The sequence below is a fragment of the Sceloporus undulatus genome, chromosome 11, assembly GCF_019175285.1.
Source record: "Sceloporus undulatus isolate JIND9_A2432 ecotype Alabama chromosome 11, SceUnd_v1.1, whole genome shotgun sequence".
Lineage (NCBI taxonomy): Eukaryota > Metazoa > Chordata > Lepidosauria > Squamata > Phrynosomatidae > Sceloporus > Sceloporus undulatus.
The window spans coordinates 5,146,898-5,159,774 of record NC_056532.1 but is presented as its reverse complement, the minus strand read 5'-3'; the positions used below and the strand labels follow the sequence as shown (position 1 = coordinate 5,159,774).

At 44.9% G+C, this 12,877-nt stretch overlaps 1 protein-coding gene across 4 annotated transcripts in view; it reads right to left on the bottom strand.

The window, feature by feature from the left end:
- The window catches only part of VMP1 (vacuole membrane protein 1), a 97,331-nt gene that overhangs the window by 59,247 nt on the left and 25,207 nt on the right, over nucleotides 1-12,877 (bottom strand). For all 4 annotated transcript variants that reach the window (XM_042442264.1, XM_042442267.1, XM_042442266.1 and 1 more), the window contains exons 6-7: nucleotides 9,865-10,032; nucleotides 380-511 (exon numbers count right to left, since the gene is read on the bottom strand). In XM_042442264.1, coding sequence (XP_042298198.1) covers nucleotides 380-511; nucleotides 9,865-10,032 — 300 coding nt within the window. The remainder of the gene's footprint in view (nucleotides 1-379; nucleotides 512-9,864; nucleotides 10,033-12,877) is intronic.

Here is a 12,877-nt window from a genome sequence, read left to right as displayed (position 1 = left end):
AGTACAAACCTGCTTCGAATTTTAAGCCTTCAGCACAAACCCTGTTGGTTTTTCCATCACTCCGAGAGTCTATGTTGACAACTGGACAAGACAGGGCATCCTCTGCAGAAGCATTTCAACTGGGGAATCCCTATGTAATCTTATATCTATTCTATATTGTGAATGTATGTGTGTGCATATTACTATATTTTATATGTATTTTGTGTACATCACTGGGGGAATGGTGAGATGAAAAGCAATTGTTAAACACAATCATCATGATCATGATAATGTTATCAAGGCTATTTTAATTCCCCCCCAGCTGCTCTCCAGGAGCAGCAACTATCCAAAGCAGGCAAGAACATTGCCAGACAAGATGCTGCTTTGGGGGTGTCCTTACTTGTGCAGCTTGCGCATGTTCCAGCATCTCCTCGAATTCTTGATATTCTTCATCGTCAGGCTCCGCTCCAGAGAGACGGGCCGCTCTGGCCATAAAGTATGGAGGCAGCTCTCCAATGGCTGTACCAGCACCCTGGATGGTGAAATCGGAAGGAAAACAAAAAAAATCATGTTTTTAACTGAGAGGACACCTCTCTAGGAATCTCTACGTCTTCCAGTGCAACTCTGTGGTCAATGTCTGACAGACACTGACCATAGAGAACTGTACTGGGGGAGCTACAAATGCCTAGAGTATTCTCTCTAGGAATCTCTAGGTCTTTCAGTGCAACTTTTAGTTAAGGTTGACCATAGAGTTGCACTGGAGGACCTAGATGTTCCTATAGATAACATATTAATCAAATCTGTGAATAATAAAAGCTGCAAATATGGAGGGATGAATGTACATTATTTTTAACTGAGAGCAAACATGGTATATTGCTTTGGACTCTTAGGACTCTGGGAGAGCAAGGTTTGAATCTGCTCAGCCATGGAAATGCACTGAGTGACCTTGTGCAAGTTACACTCTCTCTGCCTCAGAGGAAAGCAATGTATTTAGACTCACCATAAGCAAATCTCTCCAAAGTAAATCTAGCAAATTAAACCCGAGGAGAGGGTCACTGTTAAGTCAGCGTTGCCTCGAAGACACATAACAACACACAACAAGTTTACTAAGCCAGTGTAGTATAGTGGTTTGAGTGATGGACTAAGACTTGAGGAGACGTGGGTTCAAGTCCCCTCCCAGCTGTGGAAACCCACTGGGTGACCCCTGGCAAGTCATACTTTGTCTCAGCCTCAGAAGGCAATGGCAAACCTCCTCTGAATAAATCTGACCAACAAAACCTTAGGAGAGGGACATCACCGTGTTCGGTTCAAGCGCGCCTCTTGGCACTTGCCATCTGGCTAACCAAAGGTTAATGGAAGAGGAAGTTTGGCTCCGAGTTGAGCGGGCAGGTTACAAAACGGCAAGAAAGGTACAAGGGACAACAATCGGGACAGCTGGCAAGAGGAGGGACACACCTCAGCCGCAAGCAGATGGTCTTTGCTCGGGAGCCGTTACCGGGTGACAAGGGCTTTTATAGCCACGGCTCCCCTCCCCTCCCAGCAACTCTATAGCCGTTTGGTTTTCTTTGTTCGCCTCCCACGGGCAGCTGCAGGGAAAGAAGGGCAGCTGCCTTGAGTACTCTGGCACCAAAAAAGAGAGGGTTGTTTTTTAATAAAGAAGCAATCAATCAATTTATTTATATCCCGACTTTCCCCCAAGAATGGGACTTAAAGTGCCAAGTAACATTTCTGCACTCACTATCTGTGCATTCGGGGTGTAGGGTAGGTGGACCCCTAAAAGAAGAGATGCAATGGGTCCACATTGTTCAGGAGATCCCATCCCTTTTTGCAAAGGTGAAGGGGCCAACAGCACAACTTGGATATATATATATATATATATATATATATATATATATATATGTTTTGGGACAACAACTCCCAGAATCCCCCAATGGCTCACTGCCTGAGGAGTGTAGTGTAGTGGAGTCTCCTTCCTTGGAGGTCTTTAAGCAGAGGCTGGATGGCCATCTGTCGGGGATGCTTTGATTTGGATTTCCTGCATGGCAGAATGGGGTTGGACTGGATGGCCCTTGCGGTCTCTTCCAACTCTATGATTCTATGAGGAGTCTCTAAGTTGTAGTCCAAAAAAGTAACCCTTCATATCTCTGGCCTCTTCATCTTCTTCTGTTTCTTAACCTTGGGCAAGTGGCACCCTCTCAGCCTCAGAGGAAGGCAAAAGTAAACCCCCTCTGCACAAATCTGGCCAAGAAAACCCCTTGACGGGTTCACCTTCGGTTGTCGTAGACAGAAACAACATGAAGGCGCACAACAACAACAAGTGTGTGTGAAGTGGTGTGCACTATTACTTAACTTTTATTGGTACTGATATCTTCAATGTGTTTTCAGCCATGGCTTGTAGGTTCTAGGGCTTACTGAGTTATGAAACCCATCAGGAGGTGAGAGGACCTACCTCACAGAGTTATTATGAGTGTGGGTGAAAGAAACCACTCATACCTCTATAGCTCTCTGGAGTAAAGGCGAAGTACAGATGTAACAAATGACCAATAAAAAGATAGCGCCTTCCAGATGTTTGGGATGACTATTTCAACCAGGCCTAACCAGCATGACCTATGGGAACCATGCACAAAAAAATACTTCTAGATGACACCCCACTGTATATACATCTGGAAGTGTGGGACTGCAAAGGTGTGTCCATCCATCTCCAACACACACCGGTTTGCAAAAAGGAGACAATGGAAGGAAGGAAAGATGTCCCTGCCCAACATCTGCAAGACAATTGGTTTGAGCAGAGCTTCACGGAGGAGGATACACAACCCGCAAATCAGACACACCACACAAAGGCTTCTTTTTGGGAGGAACTGAGGGTTGATGACTCAAAGCAAGCCAGCCAGGCTACACACACCACCGAAGGTGACAAGACGTAAAAGAGAAAGAAAACTAGGCTCGCACCATAAACCACCCGTGGGTTTGACCGCAAGTGAATGAGTAAAAATACTCATTTTCCCACTGAGAGCAGGTGCCAATTTTGGTTTCCCCGACAAACCTGGTTGGTTGGTTGGCTTGAAAAACTATACCTAGAACTTGGGAAAGCTATTTTTCCCCATTTTATTTACTTAGGATATCAAGTCCCAGAATCCCCAAACGATTCTAGGAATCCGGGACCTACCTTTTTGGGATGGTAACTAATGTTTCCAAGCATGGCTTGCACTCAAATTCTAATAACACAGTTAGCCCAATTTAAAGCAGGCCCCCAAAAAGAGCATTAGAAAGAAGAAATTAGAGTAGAATAGGGCAGAAAGAATATGCAGAAGCAACAGCAACTTGTCCCAAAGAGAACTTCATTTTTATTTTCAAGGCTTCACAAAAGGCACATTGCAAAGGAGCCAAGCGGGCTTCCCTGAAAAGAGGATTTCTGAACTGTGGTGCCACATCCCCAAAGGCCCTGCATGTCTATTCCATCAGGAACAGCATGTGAATATGGAAAGGTACAAGAGAAGGCCAAAAATGATTATAGAGGACTAGGAATATCAAATTAACACAAGCTTTACCCCTTCTTAACCTAACTTTTCCTTAGGGCCAAACTGAACCTTACAACTGAGACACTTCTACAGACCGAGTCTCTCTTCTCTGAAATGCTTGGGACCAGAAGTGTTTTGGATTTCAGAGTGTTTCAGATATTGGCATATTTGCACATATATAATGAGATCTCTTGAAGATGAGACCTAAGTCTTAACATGACATCCGTTTATGTTTTGTGTACACCTCAGTCTAACAGTAATTCTATATATATACACATATATTTTATAACTATGTGCATGAAAGAAAGCAAAAAGCAAAGGTATCACTATCTCAGCCACCCATGTGGACAATTCAGAACTCAACTTGTACTGTCAAAACCTGCCACCTCCAAACCATAATCCACTTGGATCTCAAGAGAAGCGTCTCTTTTTGTCTTCCTGATGAAGCTTAAACATTTCCACCTCAAACCCATGTTCTTCCCATAACAATGACCCATGACATGCCATCACATTGCTCTTACCTGGTCCCACGTAACTGATGTGGGAACAGCCTGGTGGAAGCATAGCCATGTTGACCATAACCTCTGGTTCATGGATAAGAAATTTCTGGACCAATGTTGTTGGATTGTGACTCCCATCATTCTTCCCCACTGGTTAATAAGGGTTGATGGAGTCCCAATCCAGTAACATCTAGAGCAGAGGTTGCCAAACTTTGGTTCTTCAGCTGTTTTAGACTTCAGCTCCCAGAAGCCCCAGCCAGCTTGGCCAACTGTTAGGAATTCTGGGAGCTGAAGTCCAAAACATCTGGAGGACCAAAGTTTGAGAATCACTGATCCAGAGGGTCACACATGCCAGAGCTTCGAAAAATGACCTTCGGGGATAAAAACGCCCAGAATCCCCTAAACGGCATGGTTGCTGCCCAGGCTAGATGGAGGATTCTGGGGGGTTTGTCCACAAAAGGTCATTTTTTTCCCACAAAGGTAGTTGCCAAAAGCAACTTTTCCACACTTTGTTTGTAATTCCACCCTGAGAGAGAACGGCAGGAGTGTGTGAACGGATTAAACAGTTTCGACAACATTGTAATTTTCCAAATTGGACCCTGGAAATATGTTCCGGCGATTTTCTCTCTGCCTCCTGAACCAAGCTAAGTTCTGATGATGCAAAAGCAAGACAACTGAACAAGCAACAACAACAAAAAATAGTGGTTCTACTGTAAAAATGTGACTTTGTTTATGGCTTGTTGTTGCTAACTGAAGAGGGGAAAATAGAAAAGTCACCCGGCACATACTGGAAATGAACTTTCCCTGAATTAGCTGGGTCACATGCCGAAGGGTTGCAAAACAGCTCAGATGGGGATGGAGAGCATAACATCCCTTGGAACAGATCCTCCCTTGCTACAGCCTTACTTCTCAAACTTGGGGCAATTCTTACATTTCAAAGTCCAGAAAGTGATTCATTTTAAAAAGTAACTTTTTCAGAGGAGCCTATCCATGTGTTTCTGCAGGAGCCGCTGTTCCAGGACTTGGATCGTCTCTGTATTTCTTGGGTGGGGAATGTGAAACATTCCAGAGAGCATCACTATAGAAGGGGATGATGGGAGCTGTAGTCCAGCCACAGCTGGAAGACACAGACATTTCTGGAGAGAACGTTTATCTAGTCTAGGCATTTGTATGTGCTGTGAAAGTGGAAAAAACACAAATTAAAAACAACCTTTCTTTGGTTCACCTGAAAAAACACCTCTCTAAGAATCTCTAGGGCAGTTGTTCTCAACCTTTGATCCTCCAGATATTTTGGACTTCAGCTCCCAGAACCCCTTACCATTGGTCATGCTGGCTGCAGCTTCTGGGAGCTTAAGTCCAAAACATCTGGAGGACCAGAGGTTGAGAACCACTGCCCTAGGGTCTCCAGAGCAACTCTATGGTCAACATCCGTCAGACATTGACCATAGAATTGTCAACATCTATTCCAGTGGTTCCCAAAGTCCCAAAGCCTTGGACTTCAGCTCCCAGAAGTCTCTGCCAGCTTGGCCAACAGTGAGGATTCTGGGAGCCGAAGTCCAAAACATCTGGAGGACCAGAGGTTGAGAACCACTGCCCTAGGGTCTCCAGAGCAACTCTATGGTCAACATCCATCAGACATTGACCATAGAATTGTCAACATCTATTCCAGTGGTTCCCAAAGTCCCAAAGCCTTGGACTTCAGCTCCCAGAAGTCTCTGCCAGCTTGGCTGACAGTGAGGATTCTGAGAGCTGAAGTCCAAAACATCTGGAGGACGAGAGCTTGAGAACCACTGCCCTATGGTCTCCAGAGCAACTCTATGGTCAACATCCGTCAGACATTGACCATAGAATTGTCAACATCTATTCCAGTGGGTCCCAAAGCCTTGGACTTGAGCTCCCAGAAGTCTCTGTCAGCTTGGCCGACAGTGAGGATTCTGGGAGCTGAAGTCCAAAACATCTGGAGGACCAAGGTTTGGGAATCACCGATCTATTCTAGGTCAACCTAGAACGTCTGGCAGATGTTGACCACAGAGTTGCTTTGGAGGCCCCAGAAGTTAGTTCTTTCAGGTTAAACAAAGGGTTGTTTTTAACTTGTGTGGTTTCTCCACTTTCACGGGGGTCCTATGTTCCCTAACCTGAGCAAATGTGAAGGGCCCACTGTATTAATTTGAAGGCGTGTATCTCCCTATATGATCCTGCTTGCTATCTCTGAGAAATTATGGAAGGATCCTTCTCTCTGTCCCAGCACCATCACATGTAACATTTAGTGAGAAGATGGGGAGAGCTTTCTTGGTGGCTGCTCCCAGGCTTTGGAAATCCCTTCCTAGAGTGGTTAGCTTTGCTATCTTTCATAGGCAGGGAAAGACCTTCCTGTTTCAGTAGGCCTTTGAAAGCTGACTTTCAAAGGGCTTTTCATAGGATAAGCTGCGCATAGTTCTTTTTAAAGGTTTGTTTAACCGCTTTCAACTTTGTTGAGAATTTAATTATATTTTTAACTTTTATACAGCGCCATCCTTTTAACTGTATCTGCTGTATATCTACTACGTTTTGACAAACGGGGAAAAAACACAGGATGTAAATAAGTATAACAAACAACAGCATACTAGAAGCAAGGAAATAGGGGCATTCCCAGGGCTGGGGAAAACTCTCCTTTCCAAAACCCAGAAGCTACAAAGCTGTTGATGTTCATATAGGAAATGCATGTTGTTATTATTGTTGTTGCTGTGTGCCTTTGAGTTGTTTCCGACTTGTTTGGGGTGGAGTAAATTAGAAAAGTGTGAGGAAATTCCAGGGAATTTGCTATAGGGAGCCAACTCAGCTCTTCTGCTGAAGGGAGGAGTTCCTGGACTTCTCAACCCTATGGAAATCGTCCACTTGAAGCCATCCGACAAAACCAACCAGCCAAAGACTCAGGAGGGACACTCCTTCGTTCAACATGTGTCTCAGTCTGCGGCACTCTCACTGACAAGATGTGATGGCTTTAATGGCAGATTGCATAGATTTACAGAGAAGGAAGGTGGGAGTCTAATGGAAGGAAAAGAGTCACAATGACCATGTGGTGGACCTTCATGCTCAAGGGCAGTCTGTCTGTCAAGACCAATGACTCAGGAGCAACAATCATGGTTTACATGTCTTGCTCAGGGGACTGTCAAAACATAAGGTTTGGACAAGGCAGCCTGTTAGAATGATCCAGCCAGGCTCCCTTTGGATGCTCGTATCAAACCAAATCAGAGCTAAACAACTGCAAAAGGTCTGAGGGCTAATATTCAGCCCCTGTGAAGCTTCAGATTTCTAAAATTTATGGAGAGAAAACAAAATGAAAAAGGGGAAGGGAATGGAGGAGTCAAACGGCACTTTTGCGACTAACCGATGCAATTGGCATTAGCTGTCGTGGATTTTGATCCACTTCTTCAGATGCGCAGTGACACCGTTTTGGCTGGTTTTGGGTTTGCTCCCCCAAATGGGGTTTCAAAGGGTGCCCATTTCTCTCCATGCATCTGAGGAGGCAGACCAAGTCTAAGAAAGCTTATGCCACCACTTCTCTTAGAGTTAGTCTCAAAGATGCAACAAGATCCTTTTGCCTAAGGGAAGAGGGAAATACCCTCGTCCCGCCACATTCACTGGGATTAGGGACACAGGACCCCTGTCAATGTGGGAAAACTGAAAATAGCAAAAACACTATGATTCTACCTCAGAGAACACCTCTCTAGGAATCTCTAGGTCCTCCAGGGCAACTCTGTGGTCAACATCCGCCAGACACTGACCCTAGAATTGCGCTGGAGGAGCTACAAAGGCCCAGTGGAGTGTTCTCTCTAGGGATCTCTAGCTCCTTCAGCACGTCTTTTGGTTAAAGTTGACCATAGAGTTGCGCTGGAGGAGTTACAAATGCATAGTGGAGTGTTCTTTCTAGGGATCTCTAGCTCCTTCAGTGCATCTTTTGGTTAAAGTTGACCACAGAGTTGCGCAGGAGGAGCTAGAGAGAGGATATTGATAAAATCCATGAATAATCAAATCCACAAAAGTCAAAGCCACAAATGTGGAGGGACAAGTGTATAGAAAACCCTATTAAGCAAATGCCAAAATGGCTATAAACTAGGGGACCTCTGACTGGTAAGTTCCTCAGTGGGCCTCAATTCTTCAAAAGTCTTGATCTTTAATAGCTGATAATTTTAGGGGGACTCGAACTTTTAGGTTAGGTTAGCTCAAGTCCCCTCTCCCCTGTTTCTGTATGTATAGTGTTACAGAGCAACAGAACCAAAGCCAGACCACTTTGTGATGTGTGCATATACACAACAAGCACAAAGGCATATGCAAACACAGAGTGAGTTTCTCCAGGCCTAATTACAATTAGGACAAAGGGGTAGCACAGCATCCAGAGATTCAGCTTTTAGCATCATTTAGTTTAGAGGAAGTTAGTACACAGTGTCTGCAGCTCATATAAACAAAGCCAAGAAGGAGTGGGGGAAAACCCCATGTTGTGACATCAAATAACAGCAAAGTTGCTCCTGGGAAAGAAGACCACGCTCTTCATTGGTAGCAGCAGAATAACATTGCAGCCTCTTTTTCTTCCTTGGAAACATCCTGCCACAGGGATGGGCTCAGCCAACGATATTCCCAAGAACAGGGAGAGAGCGACTGCAAAAGCATTTCAGCTGCTTCATGTTATGCCTATTTGAACTGAGTTATGTGGGAGCCATGGAGAGCCCACCAGCGCTGACACTTAAGAGCATGCAAACAAATACATGATTAAAACGTAGGTAAAGGCAAGCTTGGGTGACATGGGCCTTTGAGGAGCCAGGGCCGTTGCATATGCATCTGAAAGGAGATCCAAACTACAAACAAGCAGCCCTCTGCATTTTGAGAAGTACCCACTTCACAGTAAGCATTGCTGCAGAAGAGGCATGGGTCTATTTAAGAAGCAGATTTAATACGATTAACCTAGTTAATGAACGATGCTTTAAACTGACCATACCGAGTTTGATTCATCTATGGAGCAACCCAGAAAACTCTCCCAGGGCTCTACAACTGAGTACTTAAGGCCTTGCTTTGCTATGAAAAGTTTTAAATGACAGAGCCCTATCAATGGCAGCCCTGTGCCTTTCAAATTGTTCCCTTGATGCCCTTGCCTATGCTTTCAAATATTTTAGCAGCTTTTAAAGACTTAGGCCCAGATCCAGCAGTGCACTTTGACATCCAACGGCAGCAAAGCTGGAGCACTTTCTCCATTCTGGTGTAGATCCTCCCCATGGAGTCTTCAACTTATTAATACGTCGACTGGTTATATTCTGTTGTTGTGTGCTTACAAGTTGTATCCCACTTATGACAACCCCATCACAGGGTTTCCCTGACAGGTTTCTTCAAAGAAGGTTTGCCATTGCCATCCTCTTGAGTCTGAGAGAGTGTGACTTGCCCAGGGTCACCCAGTGGCTGGGCCAGGATTCGAACCCTGTTCTCCAGAGTCATACCCCAACACTCAAACCACTAAACCATGATGGCTCTCTGATTATACATCACCACTCTATTAATATGTAATCTGCTTTATTTTCTCTCCCACCCCACCTTGGTCCACTCTATTTACATCCTAATTCATGTTTGAAAGTTCCCCAAAGCCATGTGCCTAGTCATTTATGGTGAATAGGTCTGGTCTGTAGGGGAGAAAGCAAAAAGTTGGCTTTTAAAAATGAATAAGTTATGACCATTTTTCTTCCCAGGTATCATTGTCTTCCAGATCCCTCAACATAGGTATTCGTAGTCTTAGTAAGCTAACCAAAATGGTTAAGCGTTAACCTTGAAAGGACTATTTCCAAGGCTGCTCTAAGCCTATGGAGCTAGATCAACAATTTAAAATGCTTTTGTGTATTTCTTACCCACATGCAGGCCTCCAGCCTGACTTTCGAGATGATGGTCCACAAAGAAATCGATCCTTCGACTCCCTCTTCATCGGGGCAGATAATATGGTCAGGATAGGGCGGTTCGGGGAAATCCACAGAGTTACATTCATAAGCAGCCAGTGTCACTGATGCTATGTGTGGACCCTGCAAAAGGAAAAGGTTGTAGTAGTGAGTGGAATGCAAAACGCACATTGTGGCGAACAACATGAATCAACCGCATTATGGTGATGGAAAGACCCTGTAATATATAGCGCTTGTGAACATGTTGGAGCACCTACAAATGCCTAGAGAAGTGTCTTCTCTAGGGACCTTTCAGTCTCCAGTGCAACTCTATGGTTAACTTCCAGCAAAATTGCGCTGGAGGAATAAGAGATTCCTAGAGAACATATGAATCAAAACCACAAATAATCAAAGCTGCAAAAGTCAAAGCCATAAATGTGGAAGGCCAACTGTATATAATTATTGAATCAGACACAGCCAGGGCACGCTGCTTTGCTTCTGAAACTCTCTCCTATTTGCAAAGCAGTTTGCCATGTGAACTGGGCAGCCGGGCTGGTGAGGTGGGGACATCAGAAACCGAGTAAGTATCTCCAAGTAAGTGCAGAGTTCATTGGATCTCAGCCACAGCACAGAAGGAAGAGGCCTCCGCTGTTGTTTAGAGGGCGAGTATTCTGTTATCGGGTGCTGGAGAATCCATTTTTGCAGGGCTGTTTCTGCTCCCCTCCTGCCCTGGGTGACTCACAGGCTATTCAGTCAACAGGGGGTCCTCCCTCTCTCTTGTAAGATAGGATTGGAAGGCAGAGGAGTAAGAAGGGAGAGAAGGAGGGTGACTCACCCCTCCAAGCCCTACCTTGTATGACAACTTTATACCACCTTTATATCATTTAATGACATCAGGATGATTCCCCAAAGGCTGGGCTCGGTGTCATCCATGGGGTCACAATGCCTTTCTGGCAGATTTGGAACATGAGATGCTGCTGAATCAGGCCACAAGTTCATAGCACTCTGCTGATTATACTATTGCAGATTGGGATTTGGGAGATCCAACTTCATTGAGCTCCAAAACTCACTAAGTGAACCTAAACCCAGTCACTTTTTTTTCCTGTTTCCCATCTTGACTTGCCTCACAAGATTGTTGTGAGAACAAAATGGAGAGAAGGTGAGCCACGTAAGCTGGCAGTCAAGAAAAGGTGATGTATAAATGTAACTGAAATAATCAACATTGGCTACATCCAAGGTGGGCAACTTATGCTCTGATAGCTGCGGCTGAATGGCAACCCACATCATCCCTTACCACTGGGTTGATGGGAGGTACAGTCGAACAGTATCTTGAAGGCTACAAAGTGCTTACTGGAGATGCCAGAGAATGAACTTGGGACCTACTGCATGGCAAGGGGTTGCCCTAACCACTGAGCTATACCACTTTCCCTAAAGGGTACATAGGAACCACCTTATACAGCCAGACTAATGGCCTCAATGGTCCAATACTGTCTTACGCAACTTGGAAACATCCTTCTAGAACAGTGATTTCCAAACTTAGTCCTCCAGGTGTTTTGGACTTCAACTCCCAGAAGTCCCAGCCAGCTTGGCCAATAGTCAGCAGTTTTGGGAGGACCAAAGTTTGGGAACCACTACTCTAGACTCTATGCTTACTGATGGGGATGGCCAAAATTAGACCTGGCAACTTGTGCATGCAAAGTAGTTGCTCTACAACTGAGCTACAAGGCTTCACTTCATTGTCTGATGCAATGTCCCAGCATGGCAGGGGATGCTGGGACTTACAGTCCTCAAGACATCAAGTTTAGGAAGGTTTCTATCAACTGATTAACATCTACATCAAGGGACACATGTGGCCCACCAGATATTCTGGCTTACAGTGCCCATTAAACACAGAGATTGTAAGAGTAGTCTAAAACATCTGGAAGGCCAAAGGATCCCCACCTGGTTAAAAACATTGAACAATGTTTTCTTGAGAAAGTAGTATGCTTCTCTTTAAAAAGAGCAAGAACATCAACACATGCACCCTCTTGAGAAACAGAAAACCTATCCAAGTGGTTATAGACCCAAGTAGCTCATAACTTTAATGGCTGCTCTCTTGCCAACCTTAAACACTTCAGTGGCAAGCCCAAATTATTGGGGTTCCTCCATCCTTTCACAACCACCCTTCTAGACACAGTGCTCCTATAGAGCTTCGACTAAAGGAAACGTCCAAAAAAAGCAACGCTAACCAACTGGGTGAAAATTACAAGGAGACAAGAGATTGCATTTCAGAGGGCACCTGAAGACTAAGGCCTATTTAGTACTGTTCTTCCAGTGACATGCAAGCAATCCTGTAATGGGAAACGGCGAGGGGGAAAGGCTGGAGACGCAGAGCCCACAAAAACCACACTGCGACGGGAATGAAAACTAAGACGTAAAGGGGTCATTTGTACGGACAATTGCGGGTGGAGTGCTTCACTTCAGAAAGGCAAGGACTCCGTTGTCCGTAGGCAACTTTTACAACTCAAGTTCTTCCAGAGTCAATTGAGTTTTTGGCACAAGCCAAACATCTGAGTCTCCTTCTATGAAGCCTGCATTATTTCCCTGGTATCCTCCAGATGGGTTGGACTATAAGCCTTATCATCCCCAATCCAAAGGGCCATTGTGCCTTTTTAAGCGTATCCCAACAACAGTATAAATGTCTTTTGGTTCAGAGTTTCACCTGAAGGTGGTTTGGGTACATAGCTTGTTTGAAGCTGGGAATCCCCATACAAACAGGCCAAAATAAAGCTGCTTCAGGTCTCTTTGGAGGTATGCTGTTTAATGATGCATGTGTCCTAAGGGTACAGAAGCTGCTCCAAAGCTGCGCTCCAGTTCTTAGGACTGGATCATGGCTTTGACGTGGCTTCCAGACTCTTAGTATGCATGCATCATTTAAGCAGCATACAGTGGTGCCTCGGGTTACGAAATTAATTCGTAACGCGGCCGCTTTCGTAACCCGAAAAGCCTT